Raw genomic sequence first — 26,620 nt, 5'->3', positions numbered from 1 at the left:
AGTAATTTCACTTAAATGACAATTAATAGGTAATCTTCATTGCCATTTAAGTGAAATTACTGAACTTAAATATACAAGCTTGATAAAAATGATCATTTTAGAAGAAAATTTCAAATGGCACTTAGAGGCTTTTGCATCTGAACTCTTCGTATATTGACAAGAAGTGAAGTGACACCAGCGCCCAGCAGCAGCCCTATACGCTTCCGCCATTTCGGGGTGAAAGCGACACGGCAGTCATATAATATATATTTAGTCCAGTGCAGAGATCATTTTTAGGTTGAAATAATTAGGCTAGGTGATTATTTATCTCACAACAGTTAACTTTATAGCAGTTAAAAAAGAAGTTGCTACTTAACTGGGCTTTTACCCCCACATAACTTGAGACAGGGAAGTTTGAGGATTTAATTCATTATATTACTCTCCACATTAAGTGTGACAGGTAATAATAAAGTGATATCAGTTCATAAAGTTATAATAGCATAGACCGTTTCCCGGTAGGCCTACACATAACGTTACTTACAAAAATAAATAAGTTATCAATGAAATAAATTCAGCAAATAAATGTTGTACTAAAATGTAAATGTTTAACAATAAATATATAACAGCAATAGAATAGCTTTACAGTAAACAGTTTTTTTTTTTTTTTTTTTTTTTTGCAGTACTAGCCTATCTTATATTAATGACGCAAGACCATGTAAACAAACAAAAAAACACAGCCAATGTCCAAAGTGGCAATTAGTTATAGGCCAACGTACACAGCGCATCAGTGATCATCATGTACAGCATGATCCAGGGGATTAAAACGTCCAAAATATATTTCTTATCTGTGCTGTTGTCCAGTAACTCCAGTTGGAATTTTCACCCCGATATGGCTGCCGCGCTACCGAAGCGCCATCTAGTGACTGTTACCAAAAACGCATCAGAGTTTCGCCTCTTGTTCTTCTATACTCTTTGACTCTGGCGAACTGATGACGGACTAGGCCTACACTAAGTTTATTTATAGGCTACGGCATCCCTGGTAAATTAGTCTGATTCACTAAAGTGCTGGCTGCAAACAAACGTGCTAAAGTTACCTTGTTTTATTTTAAAGTTGTAATCACTTCTTCCTTATACTCAATTCAGTCGGGAATCGATGAAAACTTACGTAGGGTTGGCGTTGTTGGTTAGATTTACAAAGTGGAACAGAGCAGTGACATAGCCATATCCTTCGTCTCAGCCATTGTTGAACTGCGTCGGAAGCATAGGGTCGGACTCGGAAGCATAGACAGTGGTCGGAAGTGGACATGCACAAAGTTGACAAATCCCGCCCATCCGGAAGCGTGATAATCCCCGAAGTAGCAGAGTCTGGTAATGTATAGTTTCAAATGACGTTTGGCAGAAAATGAAGATGCACAGTTGCCTTAATTTATATTTGAAAGAATTAAAGCAACAGTTTAAATTATAAGTAGCATAGTCGTTCCCAAAATGTTAATTAAACAAACAAACAAACAAACAAACATTTTAGCAAAGAACACCAATGGAAAGTCATTGAGTTGAAGATTGTAATATTGCCTTTTTATTTTTTTAATATTACATTTAAAATAACTAAGAATATAAAGCATTATAATTAAAAAATTAAAAAAAAAAATATTACTATCATTCTTCAGACTGAAGACAGTCTGCAGACACACTGAACTCTCAAAAGTTCTAATTTCTTCAAATATAATAGTCTAAATACAAAGAAGCAATATCACATCACTGTACACATTTGAAAATAATTATAGATAAATAACCAACACATTCATCATATCAAAATTCTAATAGTATAGTCAATTCATTAACATAGAAAACAATAAAGTACACTAAATATTAATTCATTCTTTTATAGAATGATTGAAACATAAACATGATATAATTTAAGTTTAGAACTATAGTTCTACAGTAATTCTGAAATATATGCATTCGTTTCAGAAATATTGATTAAATCAATTTGAGGACTGTAAAACACACAGACTTGAAATTGAACTAAGAGCTGAGCAGCTGACCCTTGTAGACTTGCAGGCCAATAACTCCAAAAGGTTTAACAGGGATTCTCTTCAGACTTGGACTGAACATTCTTTCTGTCCCTTAATTAGTATTGAACTTGTTTTGTTTTTTTTTGTTGTTTTTTTTTTTTCAAATATGATGTGATCAGGTGCTGCTTCTTGTGTCATAAAGACATTGCGGATTCCTTCATTGCATTAGCTTTGTTCCACAGAGAAGTTAGTATCTGACCTGAAAGATGAAAAAAATAAAATACATATTTAAGACTTTAAAAAAATCCCTTCATTCAAAAATAGGTAGCTAAATAGTTAAACAAAATAGTAAAACTGTCAATCTGACATCATTTTGCTTAAATGTGGACTACTAAGCTGAAACTCTATTATCCGGAGTGTACTGCCATCTCGTGGTGATGTATTAGAATGCAACAAGCACTTCAAAGTTCAATTCTAATATAGATAATTTAAACTAAATAAAATTACTAAAATGTGATATTTTGAATCATTGTATATTCAATATATAAATAGTTACAATAGTGTCATATACTTTGCATAACATCAAGAGAATCTAGGAGTACATCCTTACATTTTGCCAACCATGTGGCTGTTGTATTCTAGAATGGGAGGGATGCTCTCCTCATCTTCAGGCACCTGTAAAAGAAAGATTTTCTTTAAAAAAAAAAACACAACTCAGACCTTCACACTGCATAGAAGAAACCGGGCTACTTGTCACATTTATATATAATTATATTCTCATTTGAGTTCTATAGTGCCACCTAGACCTATTGCTGTGCAACTATTAAATAGATATTCAAACTCACCTCCCAGTACACCTCATCATCAAAGCAGTTATCATCTGCTGGGTCTCCCCAGAATGGGAGTCTCAGGATGCAACCTGTATATACATTATACCAGGGTTATTATTGTTAACTAAAACCATACGAAAATGTATGTATTATTTGGAATAAAATAAACAATAACTGCAATTATATAAATATATATATATATACACAGGGTTAGGGTTGGATACTAATTAAATGAAACCAAAAATAACACTGACATAGCCTATATTTATATTACATTGTGTGCAGCTGCTACATTTTATATTCTTACGTGTGGATTGATAGTATTTCAGTATATGTTTTTTTTTTTTTTATGCTCACCTACTACAATTCCACCTACGATTCCAAAAACGAGAGCAACACAAATACCAGCTGCCTGGTAGCCTCCTTGCGTGGCAGGTGTCCTATTAGCATACTTCCCTTCAAAATTAAAGGTGTTTATCAACCTGAAAAGACAAGGATTTGTATCAACAACATATACACACTTTTACTATTCAAAAAGACAATCAACATTCGGTAATATTATCAATTTAAGTGCACTGATGCTTTTGGATAAGAACAAAATTTTAACTGGATGATGAAACATCTTTTCAACATTGAAGTAAACTGAATCTGAATTTCTCAATAATGACACTATTGCGACTGTAGAGCTGAAGCTAAACTGACCTTGTTTCATAATTGATGAACTGTGCAACGCTGATACTTATAAAACTGATTTGAAACAACACAGAGCTGCATAAGGACACTATTGCCTTGAGAAGAGCCGCTTCACAGCTGAAACGGAGTCATTTCATGATTGACAACTATATTAAAACAGTTACAAAATGTAACTTTTTTGTTCAAAATTAACAAAATTGAAATAATAATATCATCAATCCTTTATCCAGAACGTGTTTGTGTCTTACCCTGATTCACTATGGTAAGGCTATTATAAGTGTCTATATTTTAGACAGGGCAGGATGGTTTTCACGGGAAATTGCGTACATATGAGTTTAAATCTAAATTAAAATCTCATTTTTTGTACTTTGGCTTTTTAATTTTTGTATGTTAATTTTGCTGATTTTATTTTGTATTGTTTTTGTATTGTCATTGTTCGTCTTATTTGTACAGCACTATGGTTCAACTGCTGTTGTGTTTATCGGTGCTTAATAAATATATGAATGAATGAATGTCAATCGCCTTTGCGTCATGTCCGTGAATAGAGAAAAGTTGCTAAAAATTCAAAAGCAAAGCTATGCACGACCAATTCGAACGAGTGAGTAAAAGGTGGCTAATTTGTACAAATTGCCGGAAGATCGGGTTGGGTAAAGCTACAGTAACGTCTTCAGCAGTCAGTTTGAGATCCTTTCCATCTAAACTGGTTACATCACTTAAAGCAGCACTTTGCAGGATTCCCGTTTTTTGTCAAACTGTGACCCCTAGAGTCGCTGTGGAGTACTTGTACTGTCGTAAATAGCACTCACGCAGAGATGTCTCTGCACTCACGGCCTGATCCCCTCCCCCTGTATACCGGTACCTGTTCAGTCGGATGGAAGCTGTAACGAGTGGAAATAAGGTGTGGCCCCTTTAAGAGCTGCGCCCTGTTAAACTGTCGGCAGTCTGTATTGTATGCGCCTCGAACACCGCATGTATACGGCGCCAGGTTATTTCTGTTTGCTGTTTATTTTAGCAGATCTTTCTTGCCGTAAACCAATTCGTTACATCGCGAGACCTGATATCACGAGACGCACAACATTCAACCCGAAAATAGTCATATAACCATTGCAATAACTCCGAAGCTATTCAGTTAAGGTAAAAAAAAAAACTGCATAGAGCTGCTTTAAAGGAGTAGTTCACTTTTAAAAAAAACTTTTGCTGATAATTTACTCACCCCATGTCATCCAAGATGTCCATGTCTTTCTTTCCTGTTCGAACTCGTTCATCAAAACGAACGAATCTTTTTTCGAGTCATTTGGTTCATTCAACGAACGAAATGACTCAAAAAAGATTCATTCATTTTGATGAACGAGTTCGAACAGGAGAGTCACGAACCCGCATCACAGAACAGAGCAAGTCGTGCATTTGTGCTTATAAAACTTTATTATTTTTTAAATAACTGATTGTTTCGCTAGATAAGACACTTATTTATCGTCTGGTGTTGTTTAAAGCCCTTTGAAACTGTCTTTTGGACCTTGAACCATCTGGTACCCAATGAAGTCCATTATATGGAAAAAAATCCTGGAATGTTTTCATCAAAAACCTTAATTTTTTTTCGACTGAAGAAAGAATGACATGGACACCTTGGATGACATGGGGGTGAGTAAACTATCAGCAAAACTTTTTTTTTTTATAGTGGACTACTCCTTTAAGCCCAGCTGTGAATGTTTTATTAGCAGTAGGATAATCTCTCCCTCTCATTTAGTTATGAGAAATAACTATTTTCATCCACACAGCGCTTAAGCACTACCAAAACAATGTTCTTCTGCAAAGTGCACACAGTTTTTTTAAAGTGCTAGATGGTGCACCTTTAATGTGAAGCTGCCTGAAACTCACCCTTCGCGTCCATAGACACTCTCACTGGCAGCAGCCGCTGTGATGGCACCTATAACTCCTCCGAGGACGCCGGGCATGGCATGCAGGTTGTGGATGCCACAGGTGTCTTGGATCTTCAGGTACTTCTCCATAAAGGGCTGCATGGAGAGAGGGGTGGGGGGGGAGGACAGGTATAAATGAATCTATTCCCACAGCGCAAATTATGTTTCAAATCTGCTCTTCTGTCACACTCACAGAGAGCACCAGGTAGCCGAACGTGGAAAGGATCCCACACACGAAGCCCACGATGAGAGAACCGTAGGGCGAGATCATGAACTCGGCAGCTGACCCCATCGCGACGCCCCCAGCCAGAGTTGCATTCTGGATATGTACCTATGTTGCAAAAAATAAATAAAAATAAATAAGGTGAAATATTACGAAACACAGATAGGAGACTGCAGATGTAATTGTGACATTATGAAGTGCTGTAACTTACCATGTCCAGTTTTCCCTTCTTGGCAGAAAGGCTGGAAATGGCAAATGTAGTCAGTACAGAGGAAGCCAGAGCAAGGTATGTGTTTATGGCCGCCCGGTGTTGACCATCGCCATGATCTGAGATGGCAGAGTTGAAACTGGGCCAGAACATCCAGAGGAAGAGGGTCCCTGTAAGAGGAAACGTCTTCAGATAAAGGACTGGATTTTTTGAAAGCGGCTCATGTCAGATCTTATCAAGGGTGCGTAACTAATGAAAAGGACTCAGTCATAACATACCGATCATAGCAAAGACATCAGAGTGGTAGACAGAGCTGCCCAGATGCTTGCTTTGGTCGAGCTTCGGTCGGTAAAGAATCCATGATATTGTCAGACCGTAGTAGCCTCCGAAAGTGTGGATGACCATGGATCCGCCAGCGTCACGAACCTGTGAAACGCAAGAACAGTTTAATAAAATCTTTCGATCTAGGCAGACATATTCAGGATGATGGTACTCACCAGGGTTATCATCAAGAACTAAAACTATTTTTGTTGAAGGGTTAGTCCCCCCCCCCCCCCGTCCCCCCCTAATATAAATCGTTATTTACTGCAGCCTCAAGTTGTTCCAAACCTGTTTGAGTTTCTTTCTTCTCTTGCAACCAGACAGTTGATGGTAGCTATTGACTTCCGTGGTATTTTTTCCCCATACTATGAAGTCAATGGGGCCCATCAACTATTTGGTTACTCATATTGTTCTAAATATCTTCTTTTGTGTTCAGCAGAAGAAAGAAACTCATGCAGGTTTGGAACAACTTGAGGATGACAGCATTTTCATTGTTGGGTGAACTATCCATTTAATTGAAATAAAGCTGAAATAAAATATTTGTATCAGATGAAAAACACATTTTGTTTAATTCAAAGCACTCAAATTAATAACAGCAAACAAACTAAAACTGAAATAAAAAAAATATTCGAAATGGTCAAAAAAAATACAAGTGGACATAGCAAACAGTATTATTTTTAGTATCATTGATAGACTGTAATAATTGAAATGAATAATTAAAATAGTTTTATTTTTTATGTTTTAGTAATTTAGTCTATATAGTTTTTAGTTCTTTTTATTTTTAATTATTTTAATTCTTAAACTAGAAGGAAATGAGAAATGGTCCCTATAAAACTAGCTGAAATAAAATTAGTTATTGTTTAATATAAATATATATTCTTTTATTTCGGTTAACGTTTATTTTATTTCAAGTAACAAAAAATGTTTATAAATTGTTTCAGTTTTAATTAACCAAATAATAAAGTTTAACAATAAAAGCTCTGAGTATATAAATAATTCTAAAATAACACTGCTACTCACATGAAGAACATGAAGAATGATGTATTCCTCAACCGCAAACAGTGTGATGCCAAATAGCGTCAAGATCATCAGTTGAACGGGACTGACTTTTCCCAGGAGAGCTCCATATGCAATGAGACATCCCGCCACACAGAAATCAGCATTGATGATACTGGTGAAAGCAAGATGGGAAATGATGAATATCAGCTGAATCGCACAAATCACTGTCTTCTGATGCATTTTTCAAGAAAGTCACATTTGCAATATGGTGATTTAAACGGCCCTCTGATGCCACTATATGACACATGTGCACGAGTGACCAAGGACCTTAAATAAATGAATCAAAACAAGTTATTCGAAGACAGTGAGGTGCAAAACATACTTCTCAACCCCGATCTTGATTTTGCCGTCAACCGGGTCCAGAAAGTGGAACCAGCCCTGCATGAGTAGAGCCCACTGCAGACCAAAGGCACCGATAAGAAAGTTGAATCCCACCCCGCCGAAGCTGTAGCGCTTCATGAAGGTCATGAGAAAGCCGAAACCCACAAAGATCATCACATGTACATCCTGGAAACCTGAGGAAAGTGGTCGAGAAGGTTCATGGATGAAAACTTCAGTAACCTTCAACCTACTGAGAGCTCAGCAAAACTATTTTTTTCATGCAAATTTGACCTATAAACTGATTTGAATGGCCTTCTCAGCATTTTAACACAAATACTCACTTGGGTATCTGTAGTAGAAGTCGTTCTCGATGTCGCTCGTGATGTTCTCCTCACGTCTGTGCTCAGACCAGTGCGCATCTGATTCTTCATCGTAACGCACAAACAGTCCGAACAGGATGATCATGGCGATCTGCCACACGAAGCAGACCCCAGGCAGGCTGATCCGGACGTTAGGGTTCTTGGCCCCGCACCAGAAACCTCGGCAGCAGTCAACGAAGTTCCCCATGGTGAAGTAGGAGAGATGAGAAGAGATGATCTGTTGAGTGAAGCTCTAGTGCTGCTGTATTTATAGCTGGGGATCTGGAGGTGTGTCATGCTCACCTGGTGCAGGTCTATCTTCTGGAAATGAAATCAGGGTGGCTGACACTCACCTGACAAGACTGATCAATATCTTATCTGGCGTCTAACTTCTTTTTTTTTTCCAAAGAGGTCATACTTGTCTTACTAGACATAATTATAATTACACTTGGACTAAAGACAATTCAGATCATCTTCTTTGACAACTGCAATTCACCCTCAGGTGAGATGATTTTCTTTGCTTTTTTCTTTTAACCATCTACCAGAAGTTTTGGACTTTTTGGGGGAAGTTTTGGAAGTTTTTATAAAGACGGTGCAGACAGTCAAAATCAAGAAAATCAAAAAAAAAAAAAGCAAAAAGCAAGAAAAGCAAAATCTTCTCTTTTTTTTATCTTAAAGAGATAGCTAGGTGAGCATGACCAGTTCAATGGTTATTATCAAGCTTCTTTTGCAGGAATTCAACTCATAAGTCATAAGACACATCTAAAGAGCCAATATCGCAATGCTTGACATTGTTCTCTGCTGGGTACATACCAGATACAATCAAGTTTCTGAACTGCTGTTACATAACCTGATCACCTCATTATGAAAATACAAGGGATTTCTCCGATTTTTTCCAGAACGAGGCCTATACCCAACACCTGTATTCATTACATTGCATAGTAATTCACTGTATGAAAAGGGTCGAATCTAGTCATATCTGACCGTGGTAAACTTATGTTTAATTTCACGTTTGCTGGATGTATGCTTAAAAACCTGAGCTAAGTTACACAGAACAGCAAATTTCAAGAAATACCCTGCTACATGAAAATATACAGGAATCTCATGGTCATTCACAGCTGAAACACTGGTGGAGTTAGGTGGGAAGACCTTTGATACGTTAATGACCAGTTAAAGGGTTAGTTCACCCAAAAATGAAAATTCTGTCAGTATTTACTCACCCTCATTTTGTTCCAACCACGTAAGACCTTCGTTCATCTTCGGAACACAAATTAAGATATTTTTGATGAAATCTGAGAGCTGGATCACTCCTAGTCCATAGGCGAAACTTGCCGCCCTCAAAAAGTTAAAGACATTGTTAAAACAGTCTAAGTGACCACAGTGGTTCAATCTTAAGTTTATCAACCAACGAGAACACGTTTTCTGCGCAAAAAACAAACAAAAATAACGACTTTATTTCAACTATTCATCCTCTTCTCTCTGGGCCTCGAGTCAGGTTACTAGTTTAACAGTGTATGATCTTTTGTTGTACGTCACACGCATCACGCACATGACCAGCGTCGGCCAATAGTGAGCCTACGTGTGACGTAGCTCTATGCTATCACACTACGTTAACTGACTAACTGCCCAAAGACAAGGAAATGTATAGTTGAAATAAAGTCGTTATTTCTGTTTGTTTTTGAGCACAAAAGGTGTTCTCGTCGCTTGATAAAGTTAAGATTGAGCCACTGTAGTCACTTGGACTATTTTAACGATGTCTTTAATAACTTTTCGAGGCCAGCAAGTTTCAATCCCTCAAGAAGCCTATGGACTAGTATGGTGGAGTGATCCAGCTCTCAGATTTCATCAAAAATACCTTAATTTGTGTTCCGAAGATAAACAAAGGTCTTACGGGGTTGGAACAACATGAGGGTGATCTTTTTTGCATATTATTCCACAAATATGACCTGTTCTGATGAGGCATGTTGGGTATGGTGTGTTTCCAAAAGAGAGGTCAGAGAGCAGTGGGTATGGGCACCAACAGAGACCCTTCAAAGGGTTGGTCATCAGAGAGAGGGAAGCAGAACTGTTGTCTCTAATGAAATCGGGGCCATCATCATTGATCATGTGGTGAACCGAGGCCCTATGGCAGAGGCTGCCAGATTAGTTGATCCAAATCTAAAAAGATCAACTGTCAATTCTATCATCCAAACCAAGGGTTTGGCCAAGAAAACCGGGAAGTATGGAGGATATATACTAATACATTCACAGTAAATTGTAATGCATGTAAATTAATCAGACATGTTACAGTATTGGTACAGTATGATTTATTGACAGTATACTCTGTTCTATGCTTTTTACCCTATAGTGGTGGCCGTGGCCCGTGTGCTGACCGACCAGCAAGAGTGTGCAGTGGTGGAACTGGTGAGGCCCAGGAATGATATACGGCTGTCAGAAATAAAGCAGGCAATTGAGGAGAACAATGACACCTTTGCCAATGTGGAATCCATCAGCCTACCAACAGCAGGCCACCTTTTAAAGAGGCACCAGGTAACAATGAAACAAATCTACCTGGTGCCTTTTGAGAGAAACACTGCCCAGGTGAAGCAAATAAGGGCTGAGTATGTTCAGGTACAGCACCATTACTGTTACTATTTGATACATCACTTACGTCATATGTATATTGGAACAACACAGTAAAAAGAACTTACCAAAATATATTTTTTTAGAGAGTTATGGTGCTTAAAGGGTTAGTTCACCCAAAAATGAAAATTAAGTCATTAATTACTCACCCCCATGCTGTACCAACCCCGTAAGACCTTCGTTCGTCTTCGGAACACAAATGAAGATATTTTTGATTAAATTTGAGAGCTGTATAACTACCACATTGGCTCCTAAGGGACTGCCTCTTGACGGCCCAGAAAGTCAATGAAGAAAATGTTGAAATATCCCAAGTGACTACCGTGGCTCAACTATGTTTATCAAGCGACGAGAATACTTTTTGTGCGAAAAAACCACGGTAGTCACTTGGGATATTTCAACATTTTCTTCGTTGACTTTCTGGGCCGTCAAGAGGCAGTCCCTTAGGAGCCAATGTGGTAGTTATACAGCTCTCAAATTTAATCAAAAATATCTTCATTTGTGTTCCGAAGACGAACGAAGGTCTTACGGGGTTGGTACAGCATGGGGGTGAGTAATTAATGACTTAATTTTCATTTTTGGGTGAACTAACCCTTTAACGCTGATGTGACCCATCACAAGTCCATTTTTGTTCATGGAGCGGGCTTAACCTGGCCAAAACTCGTCGCAGTGGACGGAACATCATCAGCCAACGGGCCACTGTCCAAGTGCCTGGACAACGTGGAGGAAACATCTATGTGCGCAGATATCTTTAAACATGGTGTCGTAGGCCATTAATTGGCTCCTATAATGCTGCACATCTTATTGAATTTCTCAATAAAATTGAGCCGACCTGTGTGGGACAATGTCAGGTTCCACCACGCAGAGGTAGTTCAAACATGGTTTCAGGCCCATCCCCGATTCATGACCCTCGACCTGCCTCCATACTCTCCTCAACACTATTGAAAAATGTTATTCAGCATAGAAGTCAAAGGTCTATGATCGCCGACCCCTTGAGCGTGCCACCCTCCTTCAAGCCATGGATGATGCATGTGATGACATCAGTGTAGACCAATGTCAAGCATGGATTCGTCACGCCTAAAATCTATGGCCAAATGCTCAAGACAAATGCTTGATCCAAAATAATGTAATGTGTGCACTAAATGTTGTTTTGTTCTCATTTAGTTATATTTTATTATAGAAAGCATTACAATTATATCTGAAAAATTGTAGAGGATGTCTTCATTGGTCCTTCACTTGATTACACATAGGATGGATAATTTGGAAACTATAGATTATGTAAATGTTGGTTAATGTCATTTTTGGGTAATGTAAGTGTATTGCTTAATGTGAAACCGGTGTAATCTGTTTTTCACTGTAGCACATTAATTTCAGCATTACTAAGGCCGATTTGAAAACATTTATCTTGCATTGTGTGCTGTTGGATGAACTGATTGTTAAAAACACGCCCCGTAGGAGCAATTCTGAACCTGAGGGGACATTAAATGCAAGGGGGGTCCGGGGGTATAAACCATTAAATGACACTTTCTGGAGAGTTTTGTGCAAAGAAATGGAGAAATTGAGGCTTACCTGACAAAACTGCAAGGTTAAGAGCATATACTTTGCATTGTTGTAGTATCAACATGTATTAGGGCATTTAGCATTTACATTACTGTTTAGATTTTGAAATGTGGGGGGGGGGGGACGTGTCCGTAAGTAAGTAGTATTCAGTAAGTAATAAACTGAAAGATCATACTGTTGTGTTTCAGTGATTACATAAACCAAATGTTCTCAATGCATATTCCAATAATATTGTGTTTGAAACCATCATGTGGACTGAAAACGTGAAACCGACTGAAAGCATTACATCAGGTGTTGAAAGAATGTTTAGAATTTTTGTAGGCTACTGAGAAATTTGAAAATGTACACCTTGTGAAAATAGTACCAAAGCGAATAAAAAACAACTGTAATATCTATTTTTGCATTGTTCAACCTATCCAATTAAATATTCTGTTACTAAACATATTTGCTGCCTTTCAGGTATCCTACCAGATTTATAATGAGGCTGTAAGGTATTCGTTTCCGGAAAGGTTCAGCAAGTTTAAAAGTTGACATGATGCAACTTTTTTTAAAAAGGCTGTAGTATTGTCAATGGTGGTTACATAACTGTTATTTTGCAGTTGTTGGAGAAGAGGTCAACAAAGACAAATACAGAAAGAGCATTGTGGAAGACAGAAATGGTGGAGCTCAATGTGAGATGAGGAAGATGTGATGTTGGTTCATGCATGAGCTACAGTGAAGACTGATTGGACACATCATCTCATGTGTTATTATTCACTGCCTTTGTTTGAAATCTTTCATTCAAAGTATATGTTGTATTTTTAAATGTTGTTTTCTGTTGAAATTGTGTTTTTTATACAATTGACTATTTTCCCCAATAAAGACAAACAATCAATTATTGGTTAAACTTTTTTTTTTTTTTTGGTCTGCCCTCCCTACCTGGCCTGCAACCAATCCAATCACTCACCTGTGGGGTATATTTTACAGAAAACCAATCAAAACATTCACCAATGGTGTTTTGGGAGGGGTACATTTTAATTGTAATTAATGAAGTCGCTTTGCTGTAAGGGTTTTAGGTGGGATACATTTTAAGTTGAGCAATGAAATTACTTTTGAGGAAAGTCTGTGGCCCAATACCTGGTTTAGGTGTGAAAATGTCCCCAGACAAAATCTTTGAGGAGATTCCTTGCCATGGCAACAAATGGCTGTTGCAAGTTGTCCCAACTGATATCATTACGGAAGTGGTTTGATACATGGAGAGTATTTGTGGAGCCTTCCGGTGTATACAGAGGTTTACAAGTCCGAAAACTACACCTCTTTTCATGCTGTGACAGAAATTGAAAACAGGAATCAAAATGTAAAATAACACTGCATAGTGGTAAATCTGATTAAGCCTTACCAAAGTTGCAAAACTTATTCAGGCAAGAGCAGTGGGTGATTTTCTTTTTGTGTTTAGTTGTTAGATGAACATTAAGGACAAAAAGACAGCTGTAGGGTTATTAGGCTGCTGTCACTTTAAGAGCTGCATGTATCTAACATACTGTTATACACTCGTTTTCTTTCTCAGTCTTGGCTGTAAACGTTCACTTAAGACATTAAAGGGGTGGTAAAGTACGATTTCACTTTTCTAACTTTAGTTAGTGTGTAATGTTGCTGTTTGAGCATAAACAATTAACATGATCAAAGTTACAACGCTCAAAGTTCAAAGCAAGGGAAGATATTTGCTTTTAAAGAAAAGGACTAAAACAGATGGCTGGTAAGGACTACATGACATTCCTCAAGGGTTAGTGACATCACCAACCCTAAAATGTACATAAACCCCGCCCCCGGGAACAAGCAGTCCATGTTGAGAAGAGGAAGAGTGGTTGTATAAGAGTACATTTGTGAGTCAGCTCAAACTTTAGCATCCATCTTTTCACATGCAATAGAAAGTCACTCTGTGGGCTTCTCACAACAGTCCAAGTGATTTATAGACTATACATGACAGAATATCCTAATTGAAGTTAACGCTAGTTAACTCTACATCAGCACATAAATTCATCAAATAACCATTCAGAGACGTCCTGTTGTATTCTACGTGTTGTCACTTCTTCTTGAGTCGCTCCATCTTTGACTGACTCCATTTTAACATTAAAGGGATGAACAGTTCCTGTCATTTTAGTGTCTGCGTGAAGTAGCCTAATGGCAGCTGCTAACACACACCAGCAGCTCATTTGCATTTAAAGGGCCAGGCACAAAACTTTTTTGCAAACCCTCAACAAGAGACCCTCTTTAACGTGCTATATAAATAACCCTCTTTAACATGGTATATAAAAATATCTGTGGGATATTTTATGTTAAAACTTGACACACACTCTGAGGACATCAGAGGTTTATTTTACATCTTGTGAAAATGGCATTTTATCACCCCTTGAAGATTTTTCATTTTATATCATGAATTGTATAAATGCGTATCTGGATTTTTATATTCACTTTTAAATCTCTCTTGCATCATCCATGCAATAACACTTCTTTAACTCACTTAACATTTATGCATTTTATATTAACTTTTACACTAAACAATCGCTCTTGCATCATCCATGCAGTAAGATACACTTTGACTGATTTTACATTTACACTACTTTAAAATAAAAATATCAAAACTGAAATAACACCAACGAAAGTATGGGAGGTAAGTAGTAAGAAATGAATGCATAGGCAATGCACACTCTTCTAATTTCAAGCATTTAGTCAGAAACATTTAGATCAACAGGATATATTGTAAATCAATCAAGTGTGCTCAAACTTTTCCTTGGTAGTGCATTCATTTTTCTCGCATCCCAAAGTCAGGCTCACATCTAGAAAACAAAAAGGTGTGTGTGTGCATGAGCATATCTTCACACTTGGCTAAAGAGCGGGTGGCTATTGAAACATTCTGGAGGTGTGTTTCACCAAAAAACAGGTAGAGAACATGTGACAAAGTGTGGGCCTAAGATTGTTATCAGGGTGGCATTCCAAGAATAACAGGAATCACATGACTAAGCCCGGCCTTTGCAATCTGTCGCTAGGACATTCCATTAATGATGACAAAAAAGGATATCACATGAATTGCTGTCAATCAAAGACAAGTCAACCCTTAACTTATGTAAAGCTGATTCTACATTAAGATAACATTAGGCTCTCTTCTTTTTTAGTTCAATGATCATGCATGAAATATTTATTCAAATAAATTAAAAAAATAAGTTTTAATTTTGTGGACAATAATCTGAAATGTGTATGATTGAAGTCATTAGTTTTACATAACTGTCTATGACTAAAAACTAAAAAGTGTGCATTATTTTTGGATGCACCGAAATGAAAATTCTTGGCCGAATCCGAAAACAGAAAAAGAGGAAACCAAGGCCGAAAACCGAAAAAACGAAATAAATTATGCCAATTATTAGTATCATTGCATTTATGGCTATGACTGTGTACAAACTTTACTAAAATCAAGGCATTGCAATTGCATAAATTAATATAACATTTTCAAAGAATAAATAAATTACAATATATGCAAATATTTATTTAGCACAATGCACAGTATAACATAAAATTCAAACTAAAATGTTTAACTTGACCCCACTCATGTGTACACTAAATAATAATCTACTGGCCTGCAGAAAGGTTTTAAAATAAAATGTTCTCTCAAAAACAAAGCCGAGCGCAAACTTCTCATCACACTAGCACCCAGTTTCCACGTCTAAATTAGTTACATTTAAAAAAAATTGCATACAATAACATAAAAAGTGTCACGGTGCGGTGCAGGCAGAAGGACAGGCTGAGTCCAGATTCAATTAATATAACTTTTACTCACAAAAGGAACAGGCAAGGATAAAGATGAACACGAGCAAACACAGGGTAACATCAACATTGACCGACAAAGACTGAATGGAACAGAGGGAACTAAATACATGGAAGAATCAAACATAATGAGGTGCAAACAGGTGAAACAGATGAAACAGGACGCTGAACGGGAGGCTGATGAGGGAGTGAGTTCAGGTGTGCAGACGAGAGGATCATGGGAAGTGTAGTGCAGGAGACGCAGACAGGATGGTGCAGACGCAGACTGTGACAGAACTCCCCCCTCCCGGGAGGCGTGACCTCACGCCGCAGAACAGAGGAAGGAGGGGGGACGAACTGGGGGCTGAGCGGGGCGTGGCCAGGGCGGAGCAGGCTGAGGGCGTGGCCAGGGCGGAGCAGGCTGAGGGCGTGGCCAGGGCGGAGCAGGCGGAGGGAGGACCCCTGCTGGAGCCGATGGTAGTGGGGCTGACAACACCAGGGGGCCGACTGACAGGGGCGGAGCAGATGGGAGAGGAGACCAGGGTGCAGCTGAGGGACAGACGACATTGGGTGCTGAGGAGGGACCGAGGGACCATGGTGACACCGTAGGCTCAGGTGACCGAAGTGATGACAGGGGCACAGAGGGACACGGTGAGGCCAGAGGGAGTGAGGGCTGACGGGTGACCGAAGGGAGTGAGGAGTCCGACAGAACCGGGGGGGTGACATGACGGGGCGGAGCCATGGGAAGGAAGTCCAAAGGTGAAGGGAGGATGACGAGGGAGCGAAGGGAATCTGGAGGGACGAGGGAGTCTGGCCGAGCTGGTGGACTGATGGGCCATGGAGGAGCTGAGGGAGGTAAGAGCCACGGGGGAGCCAATGGTACCGGGGGCCGAGGAAGTGTCCATGTGGAGGAGGTGGGAGGCGAAACCCGGGGATCCCATGACCAGGCTGGGTCAGGGGAGCTAGTAGACAGAAGGGCTGACGGATGCATGACGGGAGGAGGTGGGAGAGGGAGGCTGGGTGGGATCCTGGTCTCGGGCTCTGGCTGGATGGTCTCGGGCTCTGGCTCTGGCTGGACGGTCTCGGGCTCAGGCTCTGGCTGGACGGTCTCGGGCTCTGGCTGGACGATCTCGGGCTCTGGCTCTGGCTGGACGGTCTCGGGCTCTGGCTCTGGCTGGACGGTCTCGGGCTCTGGCTCTGGCTGGACGGTCTCGGCCTCTGGCTCTGGCTGGACGGGCTCTGGCTCTGGCTGGACGGGCTCTGGCTCTGGCTCTGGCTGGATGGGCTCCGGCTCTGGCTCTGGCTGGACGGTCTCGGGCTCTGGCTCTGGCTGGACGGTCTCGGGCTCTGGCTGGACGGTCTCGGGCTCTGGCTCTGGCTGGACGGTCTCGGGCTCTGGCTCTGGCTGGACGGTCTCGGGCTCTGGCTCTGGCTGGACGGTCTCGGGCTCTGGCTGGACGGTCTCGGGCTCTGGCTCTGGCTGGACGGTCTCGGGCTCTGGCTGGACGGTCTCGGGCTCTGGCTCTGGCTGGACGGTCTCGGGCTCTGGCTCTGGCTGGACGGTCTCGGGCTCTGGCTCTGGCTGGACGGTCTCGGGCTCTGGCTCTGGCTGGACGGTCTCGGGCTCTGGCTCTGGCTCTGGCTGGACGGTCTCGGGCTCTGGCTGGACGGTCTCGGGCTCTGGCTGGACGGTCTCGGGCTCTGGCTGGACGGTCTCGGGCTCTGGCTGGACGGTCTCGGGCGCTGGCTGGACGGTCTCTGGCGCTGGCTGGACGGTCTCTGGCGCTGGCTGGACGGTCACGGGCTCTGGTGTTGGAGTGGGGCTGGTGACGTCATCGACGGTGAAAGATGATCCACAGCTTACCAGCACCCACTCCACATAAGCCGCGAAGCTCAACTGGGAGCCCTCCCCGGACAACTGCTCTCTGGTGGCGGTGTTGAGGCCAGCATATAAAAAGCTGCAGAGGCTGTCGTCCGGGAAGGTGGTAGAGGGGACGAGGTTGAGGAAATCCTCCAGATGGTCCTCCAAGGAACGATCTCCTTGCTCCAAACAAAGCAGTGCTACTGCTGCAAAGGAATCCATTTTTGGGGTCGGTCAATCTGTCACGGTGCGGTGCAGGCAGAAGGACAGGCTGAGTCCAGATTCAATTAATATAACTTTTACTCACAAAAGGAACAGGCAAGGATAAAGATGAACACGAGCAAACACAGGGTAACATCAACATTGACCGACAAAGACTGAATGGAACAGAGGGAACTAAATACATGGAAGAATCAAACATAATGAGGTGCAAACAGGTGAAACAGATGAAACAGGACGCTGAACGGGAGGCTGATGAGGGAGTGAGTTCAGGTGTGCAGACGAGAGGATCATGGGAAGTGTAGTGCAGGAGACGCAGACAGGATGGTGCAGACGCAGACTGTGACAAAAAGCCTTTTTAAATGAACAATGGTCCATGTTTAATACAAATGTACATGAAACTTTAAATGAAACATGTTTAGTGAATGTAGAAAATATTTAAGAGAGCATTAATTTAGTTAATACATATTTTTTTTGTAATGTAACAAGCAATAATCTCAGGGTTTACTGGGTTTTACATGATTATTTTCAGCCCATTCTCACTCCCAAGGCGTCACCTAACTGACGCCTTGGGAAGAATTTGGACATGCTTCAATATCTGACGCTTTAGGCGCCCTTTAGCGTCAGTTAGATGACACCCTAGGATCGCGTGTACCCTACCCCCACCCCACACCTAAACCTAACCGCGTCCTCTAACTGACGCTTTCCTTTAGCGTCAGTTAGATGACGCCGTAGGATCGCGTCATGTAAGTGACGCTAAAGGGCGCCTAAAACGTCAAATATTGAAGCATGGTCAAAGGTGACGCCTTGGGGTGAGAATGCGTTGTTATTTTTGTATTGGTGGTGGAATACTAAAAAATAAACATTGTCATGTATTTATCTGTCTTCTTCTCACCGATTCCTGATGGTTAGAGGACAGTTACTTGAGTCGTCCCCTGTCGTTTCAAGGAATAGTACAACAAGACGTGCAACGGAGTGCGCGTCAAGTATAAACGCCTCGACCGTTTGGAGCGGTGCACGCGCTGTTTGTGGAGACTCGCGCTGCCTTGTTTACTTTCGCCTGCCTCCGCAGCGCGAGTCTTATTTATAATTTTTTATTGTTTCATCCACCTATATCTGCTCTAAACAATGCGTGCCGCCATGACGACGACTCCGGTTGCGAGCGGGTCAAGAGCGGTGCGCGCTGCCTGTGGAGACTCGCGCTGCCTTGTTTATACTTTCGCCTGCCTCCGCAGCGCGAGACTCCACAGACAGCGCACGCACCTCTCTAAACCCGCTCGCAACCGGAGTCGTCGTCATGGCGGCACGCATTGTTTAGAGCAGATATAGGTGGATAAACAAGGTTTCCGTCTCCTCGCGGGTTCAGATACACTGAAATACGTCCACACCGCAGCTTCAGACAAGCACGTGCAGGTCGCGGTTTCTGTTTGCTTCATCACAACATTTCGGCCGTATTGTTTCGGTGATAAAAAGTCTTTTCGGCCGAAAATTTTCGGCGGCCGAATATTCGGTGCATCCCTAATTATTTTGTAACTTTGACAGTGTTGGTGAAGTACACTTTGAAAAGTAGTGTTGTGTGTTTGTGTGTATTTATTTCACATTATAAAATAAATGTTTTTTTCTCCAAGACACGTTGGCCACAATTATTGGCACCCCTAGAATTGTTTACGAGTAACATATCTCTGAATTATATTCCTATTCATTTTTACCTCTTTTGTTAGCACACCAGGGTGACTAGGAACATGGAATTGGCTATGACTTTAAATATGAGGAAACACAAAAGCCAACTTACCTTAATCATCCATCACAATGAGTAAAACCAAAAGATTGAGTGGCCAAAGACTCTCCAAGGATCACCGATGGAGAATTGCAGAGATTAGTTGAGTCTTGGGGTCAGTAAGCCTAAAAAAAAAACCTTACATGACCACATGTTGTTTGGAAGGTTTTCAAGAAATATCCTCCTCGCTCATCCAAAAACAAACTCCAGGATATTCAGTTGTCAGGCACGACTGGAACTTGAAAAGGGACCGGATTCTATGGTCAGACGAAACTTAAAACGAGCTTTTTGGCAGCAAATCCACCAGATGTGTTTGGTAAAAAAAGGGATAACAAGTACCCCATTCCCACGGGTCTTTAATGTTGTGGGCCTGTTTGTTTTGCTAGACATCCAGGACTTCTTGTTCAGAAACACTGAGGGAATTCTGTTATTGTGACATGGCAAGTGGTGAAGGTTAAATCACTGCTCCTCTACACTACCTCTACATGGTATTTCTCACGATTGTCCATAGGTCTGCACATTGCAGGCCTTCCCTTGACTGTCTGTATTCCTCTCATTGTGCCGCCTATGAGCTCAGCATACATGCATATTGACTATAATATATCCATAATACTAATGACACATGGTTCACACTTTGTATGACCAATGAATATACATGATGTTTCCAGTCGGTTCATAATTATAGGATAAGATGTGTAATTTTTTATATTTGCAGACACACATTTCTGGCCAACGAAATCCTTGAAAGTTTCTCATAACTAAAATTTCATATTCTTTCAAGCAAAAAATCGTCTTTTTTAAAATCATTTTAGTCCATTTTGTGTCCAGTCCCTTGTTTGAGATCCACCGCTATAATGTGTTTCAAACAAACTTCTTTCCTCAAGTGAAAAAGCAGCCGCCTGGATCTCCCTTGTTTGTGTTTTTGGTAGTGGAGTTCCTAGATCTTTCAAGATTGAATCTCTACTGTCCACAAATACTAATATCCGAACTGTAATAATCAATACAGGGAAGCTGAATAAGGTAACACTTCATTTTACGACCCGCAAACAACTGTGTAAGTACACCGAAATTATGGTGTACGTTTTTGTAACTAAATTGTACTTCCGTGTATAAGGGAACAATATATTAAGTTTTGGGTAATAAAGGGGTAACAAGCTCCACTTTAATTTACAGCCCGCAGGAGTTACACTTACTCTGTAACTACACAGAACAAGGGGGTAACAAACGCTACTTACTATGTAGCAATACGAAACAACACCATTTGCACTGTAATAATTACAGAGAAAGGTACTGTTATCAAGAAAACAAAACAACAACAAAAACGTTTTAATTGCACAGTATATTTGCCCTGACATTTAAGTGTCATTGCAATTCAATGGGATAAGGTAAGTGCTAATTACCACATGGTACGGTCTAAATTAAAATCATAGCAGAAATAAATTATTTTGACTTTTCTAGTAATCTAGTAAGAAAAACCAATTTTTTAAATATATATAGATCATATATATATATATATATATATATGTGTGTGTGTGTGTGTGTGTGTGTGTGTGTGTGTGTGTGTGTGTGTGTTTAATTTTTAACCCACAGATGTTAAAATTACCCTTAAAAATATAAATTAAAACATATTTTGCCAGAAATGTGATACATTTTATAAACAACAGACGTACATTTTTTGCCTGGAATATATTAACAGAATAGGTTCCTGTTATTTTTTAACTAATTAAACAATTTGCTTGTATATCTGCTTGTTACCCCCTTATTACTCCATACTTAACATATTGTTCCCTTATACCTACACGGAAGTACACTATAACTACAGAAACGTACACCGTAATTTCAGTGTACTTACACAGTTGTTTGCGGGTCGTAACATAAAGTGTTACCCTGAATAACACTATGTGTAGCAAAACCACTTGCAGAACATAGCATTTCAAATGTCCTCCAGCAAACTGCTACTGCTGGCAAACTCAGACCTGGTGTGACTATATGTCCAGTTTCCTGAGCTGTATATTTAATTGCATGCTGTGGACAAAAACAACCAATTAAATTTGACCACAGATCTGTCAAAAACTAGAGAACAATAGACACTAGAGAATCTGCTACAGGCACTTTCACAAAATGCTTTGAAACGCCCTTTTAAGAAAGGTGTCCAGCTACATGCCTGACTGGCTGATGCGGTCTTAAAGGAGTAGTTCACTTTTAAAAAACTTTTGCTGATAATTTACTCACCCCCATGTCATCCAAGATGTCCATGTCTTTCTTTCTTCGGTCGAAAAGAAATGAAGGTTTTTGATGAAAACATTCCAGGATTTTTCTCCATATAATGGACTTCACTGGGTACCAAACTGTTTTCTCCATATAATGGACTTCACTGGGTACCAAACTGTTAAAGGTCCAAATGAGAGTTTCAGTGACGATACCAGACGATGATTAAATATCGTTTCGCCTGATAAGACATTTAAAGCCCTTTGAAGCTGCAATGAAACTCTCATTTGAACCTTGAACCGTTTGGTTCCCAATGAAGTCCATTTAATGGAGAAAAACCCTGGAATGTTTTCATCAAAAACCTTAATTTCTTTTCGACTGAAGAAAGAAAGACATGGACATCTTGGATGACATGGAGGTGAGTAAATTTTCAGCAAAAGTTTTTTAAAAGTGAACTACTCCTTTGAGGCTGATCAACATCTGTCCAAGCCAATGTGTTTTTTGTGCATAAATGAATAAGTTATTTTATGCATAAAAAATAAGTTGTATTAATTAACCAAACGCACATGGCAAACATCGAACACTCAGCATTGACAGCACCAACCAGTGAGTGATTTGAGGAGTCAGGCGTTCCACGCGTGAATACCTGCAGGCCTTTCAAACGGTATTTGCTGTTATGTGCAGCTGCACCACGAGATGTGTCAGCTGACACTCAACATGCCAAACTGTTAAAGGTCCAAATGAGAGTTTCAGTGACGATACCAGACGATGATTAAAGGCCCATTCACACTAAGCACAATAACTATAAAGATGATGATAAAGATAACTATATATGCGTCCACACCAACGACCGATAACGGTCTTTTTAGTCTAAGTACGCTCGCGCCCGCGCTGGGGTTTCAAAGTACCAAAAATTGATGACTACTGCTGCTGCTTTACGTTACAAACAAATATCAAAAGATAAACAGGCGCTTTTGGGTACGATATCCATAAAAAAAGAGAGGAGTTGGGAGCGCATCTAAACAGTGAATCCAGCAATTCTAGTGTAATAACTGCAGTGGATTTAGCTGACGAAGTCAATGATACGATAAAAACATCGCCTACTCAACACCTTTACGTATACAACGCCTTTTTCACTGCAACTTCAGCAATGTTGTCAACTAGCGCTGGATAGCCTACCTGAGGTAATTTTGTAACACTATGCTAAACTGCATAATATCTCATTGCGAATACTTCTCACCGTTTATTCCCAGGATACGACCGATTGCTTTTCATATATCCATCTTTTTTTACGTATCCTTGAAAAGGGGGTTTGACTTGTCAAACTAAGGGGGATTTTTTTTTTGTACCTCGGTGATTAACTTCTCTGCAATGTCATCTGCCATTTTAAATGCGCGAGACCTATTCTGATTGGCTGTCAATGGGCGTGGGTTAGCCATAGTTCAATTGAAGATAACGTTCAGCTCCACGACATCAGCACATAAATTCATCAACTAACCATTCAGAGACGTCCTGTTGTATTCTACGTGTTGTCACTTCTTCTTGAGTCGCTCCATCTTTGACTGACTCCATTTTAACATTAAAGGGATGAACAGTTCCTGTCATTTTAGTGTGTCTGCGTGAGCTGCTAACACACACCAGCTCTTGAAACCCGCCTTCTAAAGCAGCTCATTTGCATTTAAAGGGCCAGGCACTGTTTTATCGTTGGACAGCTGGAAAAAAAATCGATCTAAAAGTGATCCCAACGATATCGTTCCTCATTTCTTTATCGTTATAGCTATGGTTTGAACTCTGTTATTCTTTAATATGGAGAACGATTTAATCTTTATAGTTATAGTGCTTGGTGTAAACGGGCCTTCCTTACGTGTCTTATCTAGCGAAACGATCAGTCATTTCAAATATAATTAAAAAAGTTTAAGTTTTATAATCTCAAATGCTTGCCTTGCTCTTTTGTGTGATGCGCGTTCGTGACTCTCCTGTTCAAACTCGTTCATCAAAATGAGCGAATCTTTTTTCGAGTCATTTTGTTCATTTCATTTGTTGATGAATGAACCGAATGACTCAAATAAAGATAAAATTAATGAGTTTGAACAAGTTATTTTTTAAATATCGTTTCGCCTGATAAGACATTTAAAGCCCTTTGAAGCTGCAATGAAACTCTCATTTGAACCTTGAACCGTTTGGTTCCCAATGAAGTCCATTTAATGGAGAAAAACCCTGGAATGTTTTCATCAAAAACCTTAATTTCTTTTCGACTGAAGAAAGAAAGACATGGACATCTTGGATGACATGGAGGTGAGTAAATTTTCAGCAAAAGTTTTTTAAAAGTGAACTACTCCTTTAACCCCCTTTGAGGCTGATCAACATCTGTCCAAGCCAATGTGTTTTTTGTGCATAAATGAATAAGTTATTTTATGCATAAAAAATAAGTTGTATTAATTAACCAAACGCACATGGCAAACATCGAACACTCAGCATTGACAGCACCAACCAGTGAGTGATTTGAGGAGTCAGGCGTTCCACGCGTGAATACCTGCAGGCCTTTCAAACGGTATTTGCTGTTATGTGCAGCTGCACCACGAGATGTGTCAGCTGACACTCAACATGCCACACCGGCATGTTGTTTATCACATTAGGACCATCAATGTCATCCTCTCAGAACACTGATGACGTCTTTAATGCTCCATAAACTAAACTGTGTCAAATACACTGCAAAGCAACTTTGAGAGACAGCAAAGAGAGGAAAAGCATATTTATCCACCCGTCTTTAAAAGTCACAGAACTCTATCTTCATTCTCTCATCATGCGGCTGATTATTCTGCGCCAGAAAAACTGATATAAATCAGAGTGCTTTTATTCTGACTGCTGTGCGCGTGGAAATAGTTTCATTCAAGATGCAGAAACAATGTGCCAGTATCTAGTTTCAACATCTACAAATGTGTCACACACAGTAAATGTAGTATGATGGTATGATGCATTTTAAATAAGTCCATAAGATACACCTGTACCCAAAAAATAAATTGTCTGCACAATGAAGTTACAGCTCCATAATATGTTTATATATAAATAATATTATGAATATATAAATACAAATACACACACATATATACATACAGTATATTTATTTATACAGATCTGTTGAAACGTTGCACTTTTCAGAAATAATATGTATATACTGTACGAAGATGTAACTTCAGTGTGCAGACATTGTATTTTTTCTATTTATAGTTTTTTTGTTGTTGTTTTCTTATACCTAAGGCCAACTTGGGTTTAGAATGTGTACACCTTTTGCAATTTTCGAAACCCAAAACAGTTTTTAGACATTTAACCCACACGTAAAGGGGTTGTTTACTGCTTTATTTCTTGTTTATGGGGTTCAATATACTGTAACATGTATTTGTGGTTTTTCTTTTTTTTTTTAAAAAGTCTTATTTTTCATAAATTTCACCTTTATTGTAAGTCGCGTTCTCCTCTGTCATGTGAACGACTGGTTGACTTCCTGATCCTATGAAACCACTCCCTCAGAAACAGGCATTGGGCTCAGATTGGTTAGTTTGGGCCGGTGTGTTGTGATTGGCTAAACAAGTGCGAAAAATAACACCATAAAGTATATATACATTTACACCATTATACAAAATTCAGGTCCATAATATTTGTACGTGTTTGTCTTAGACATAAAACCTAGTGGCTATAAAGCCAACGCTGGCATTTGATAAAACCAAAACATTACGTCTGAAATGATACATGCAATTACATTTAAAATGATGAAGTCTTAGCCTACTTACAGGTTGTGGCCCAACAACTGCTGCCTCTTGTTGTAAAGTTGGAACTGCTTCATGTTTTAGTAACAGTTTCTTGTTGAATCCCTCCTTGAATTCGTGGAGATTCTGGAAGCTGTTTTTCTTAAAATGTGAAATCGCAAATCAACCCCCCCTAATGTAGAAACGTCATTGCATCGATAGAATATCCCTGGAATCTTTTCTTGAATTTTCTTAAGTATTTTTTTTTTCATTGACATTTAAAGGTGATTAACTATGAACTTTAATTAAACCTATCAAACTTCTTTTTGTAAAATAATTTGCTTAAGAAGTGTCCCTGTGCTATCTTTTGAATAAATGTATATTTTATTTTGATATTATATTATAGTCAGGTTTAAGTATCCTAATACTTTTTGGGGCATCTGTATGTTGTCTCTGTGCAGAAACAATGGTTGTTCTCTAGCATATTTATCTTGTAAACGCTTTAGTTTAGGGTTCAATTCTCAATATTAACTAGTTTCATAAAGATTGCTTATTATTGGCTGTTTATAGTATTTATAAAGCACTTATTCTGCATGACCATATTCTACATCTCTTAATCCTACCAAATACCCAACATCTATCTAACTAAATATTAATCAGCAGTAATTAGGAGTTTACCAAGGCAAAAGTCATAGATAATAGTTACTTAATAGTAAGAATTGAAACCTAAACTAAATTGGGACCCAATTTTCCATACCTCACACTCCATTAACCCATGTTGGGCATTTTTAGTACATAAAGGTGAAAAACAGGGGAATCCTAAAATGGTTTTGTAGAGTTTAAATTGGCAGTTTGACAGTGCACTGAAATATTTCCCTATAATTCAAAAACTGTTCTGGACCCATGTTTATAGCATGTTAACAGTAAAGCTTCTC

General features: G+C 39.7%; 1 protein-coding gene across 1 annotated transcript; it reads right to left on the bottom strand.

The window, feature by feature from the left end:
* Positions 1-1,532: 1,532 nt before the first annotated feature.
* On the bottom strand, positions 1,533-8,272 carry rhcga (Rh family C glycoprotein a). Its single transcript, XM_039659461.2, has 11 exons — positions 7,907-8,272; positions 7,567-7,759; positions 7,206-7,356; positions 6,143-6,290; positions 5,868-6,034; positions 5,627-5,764; positions 5,393-5,529; positions 3,182-3,306; positions 2,840-2,913; positions 2,605-2,669; positions 1,533-2,253 (listed from the first exon to the last, which is right to left on the bottom strand). The coding sequence occupies exons 1-11, from the start codon at positions 8,130-8,132 to the stop codon at positions 2,220-2,222; spliced, it is 1,458 nt and encodes a 485-aa protein (XP_039515395.2). The 5' UTR covers positions 8,133-8,272; the 3' UTR covers positions 1,533-2,219.
* Between the last annotated feature and the right edge of the window lie 18,348 nt (positions 8,273-26,620).

This window comes from Pimephales promelas, chromosome 1, assembly GCF_988280905.1.
Source record: "Pimephales promelas chromosome 1, fPimPro1.hap1.1, whole genome shotgun sequence".
In the NCBI taxonomy this organism is placed as follows: Eukaryota; Metazoa; Chordata; class Actinopteri; order Cypriniformes; family Leuciscidae; genus Pimephales; species Pimephales promelas.
Note: the sequence above shows the minus strand (reverse complement) of the source record. Positions and strands in the feature narration are given on the sequence as shown.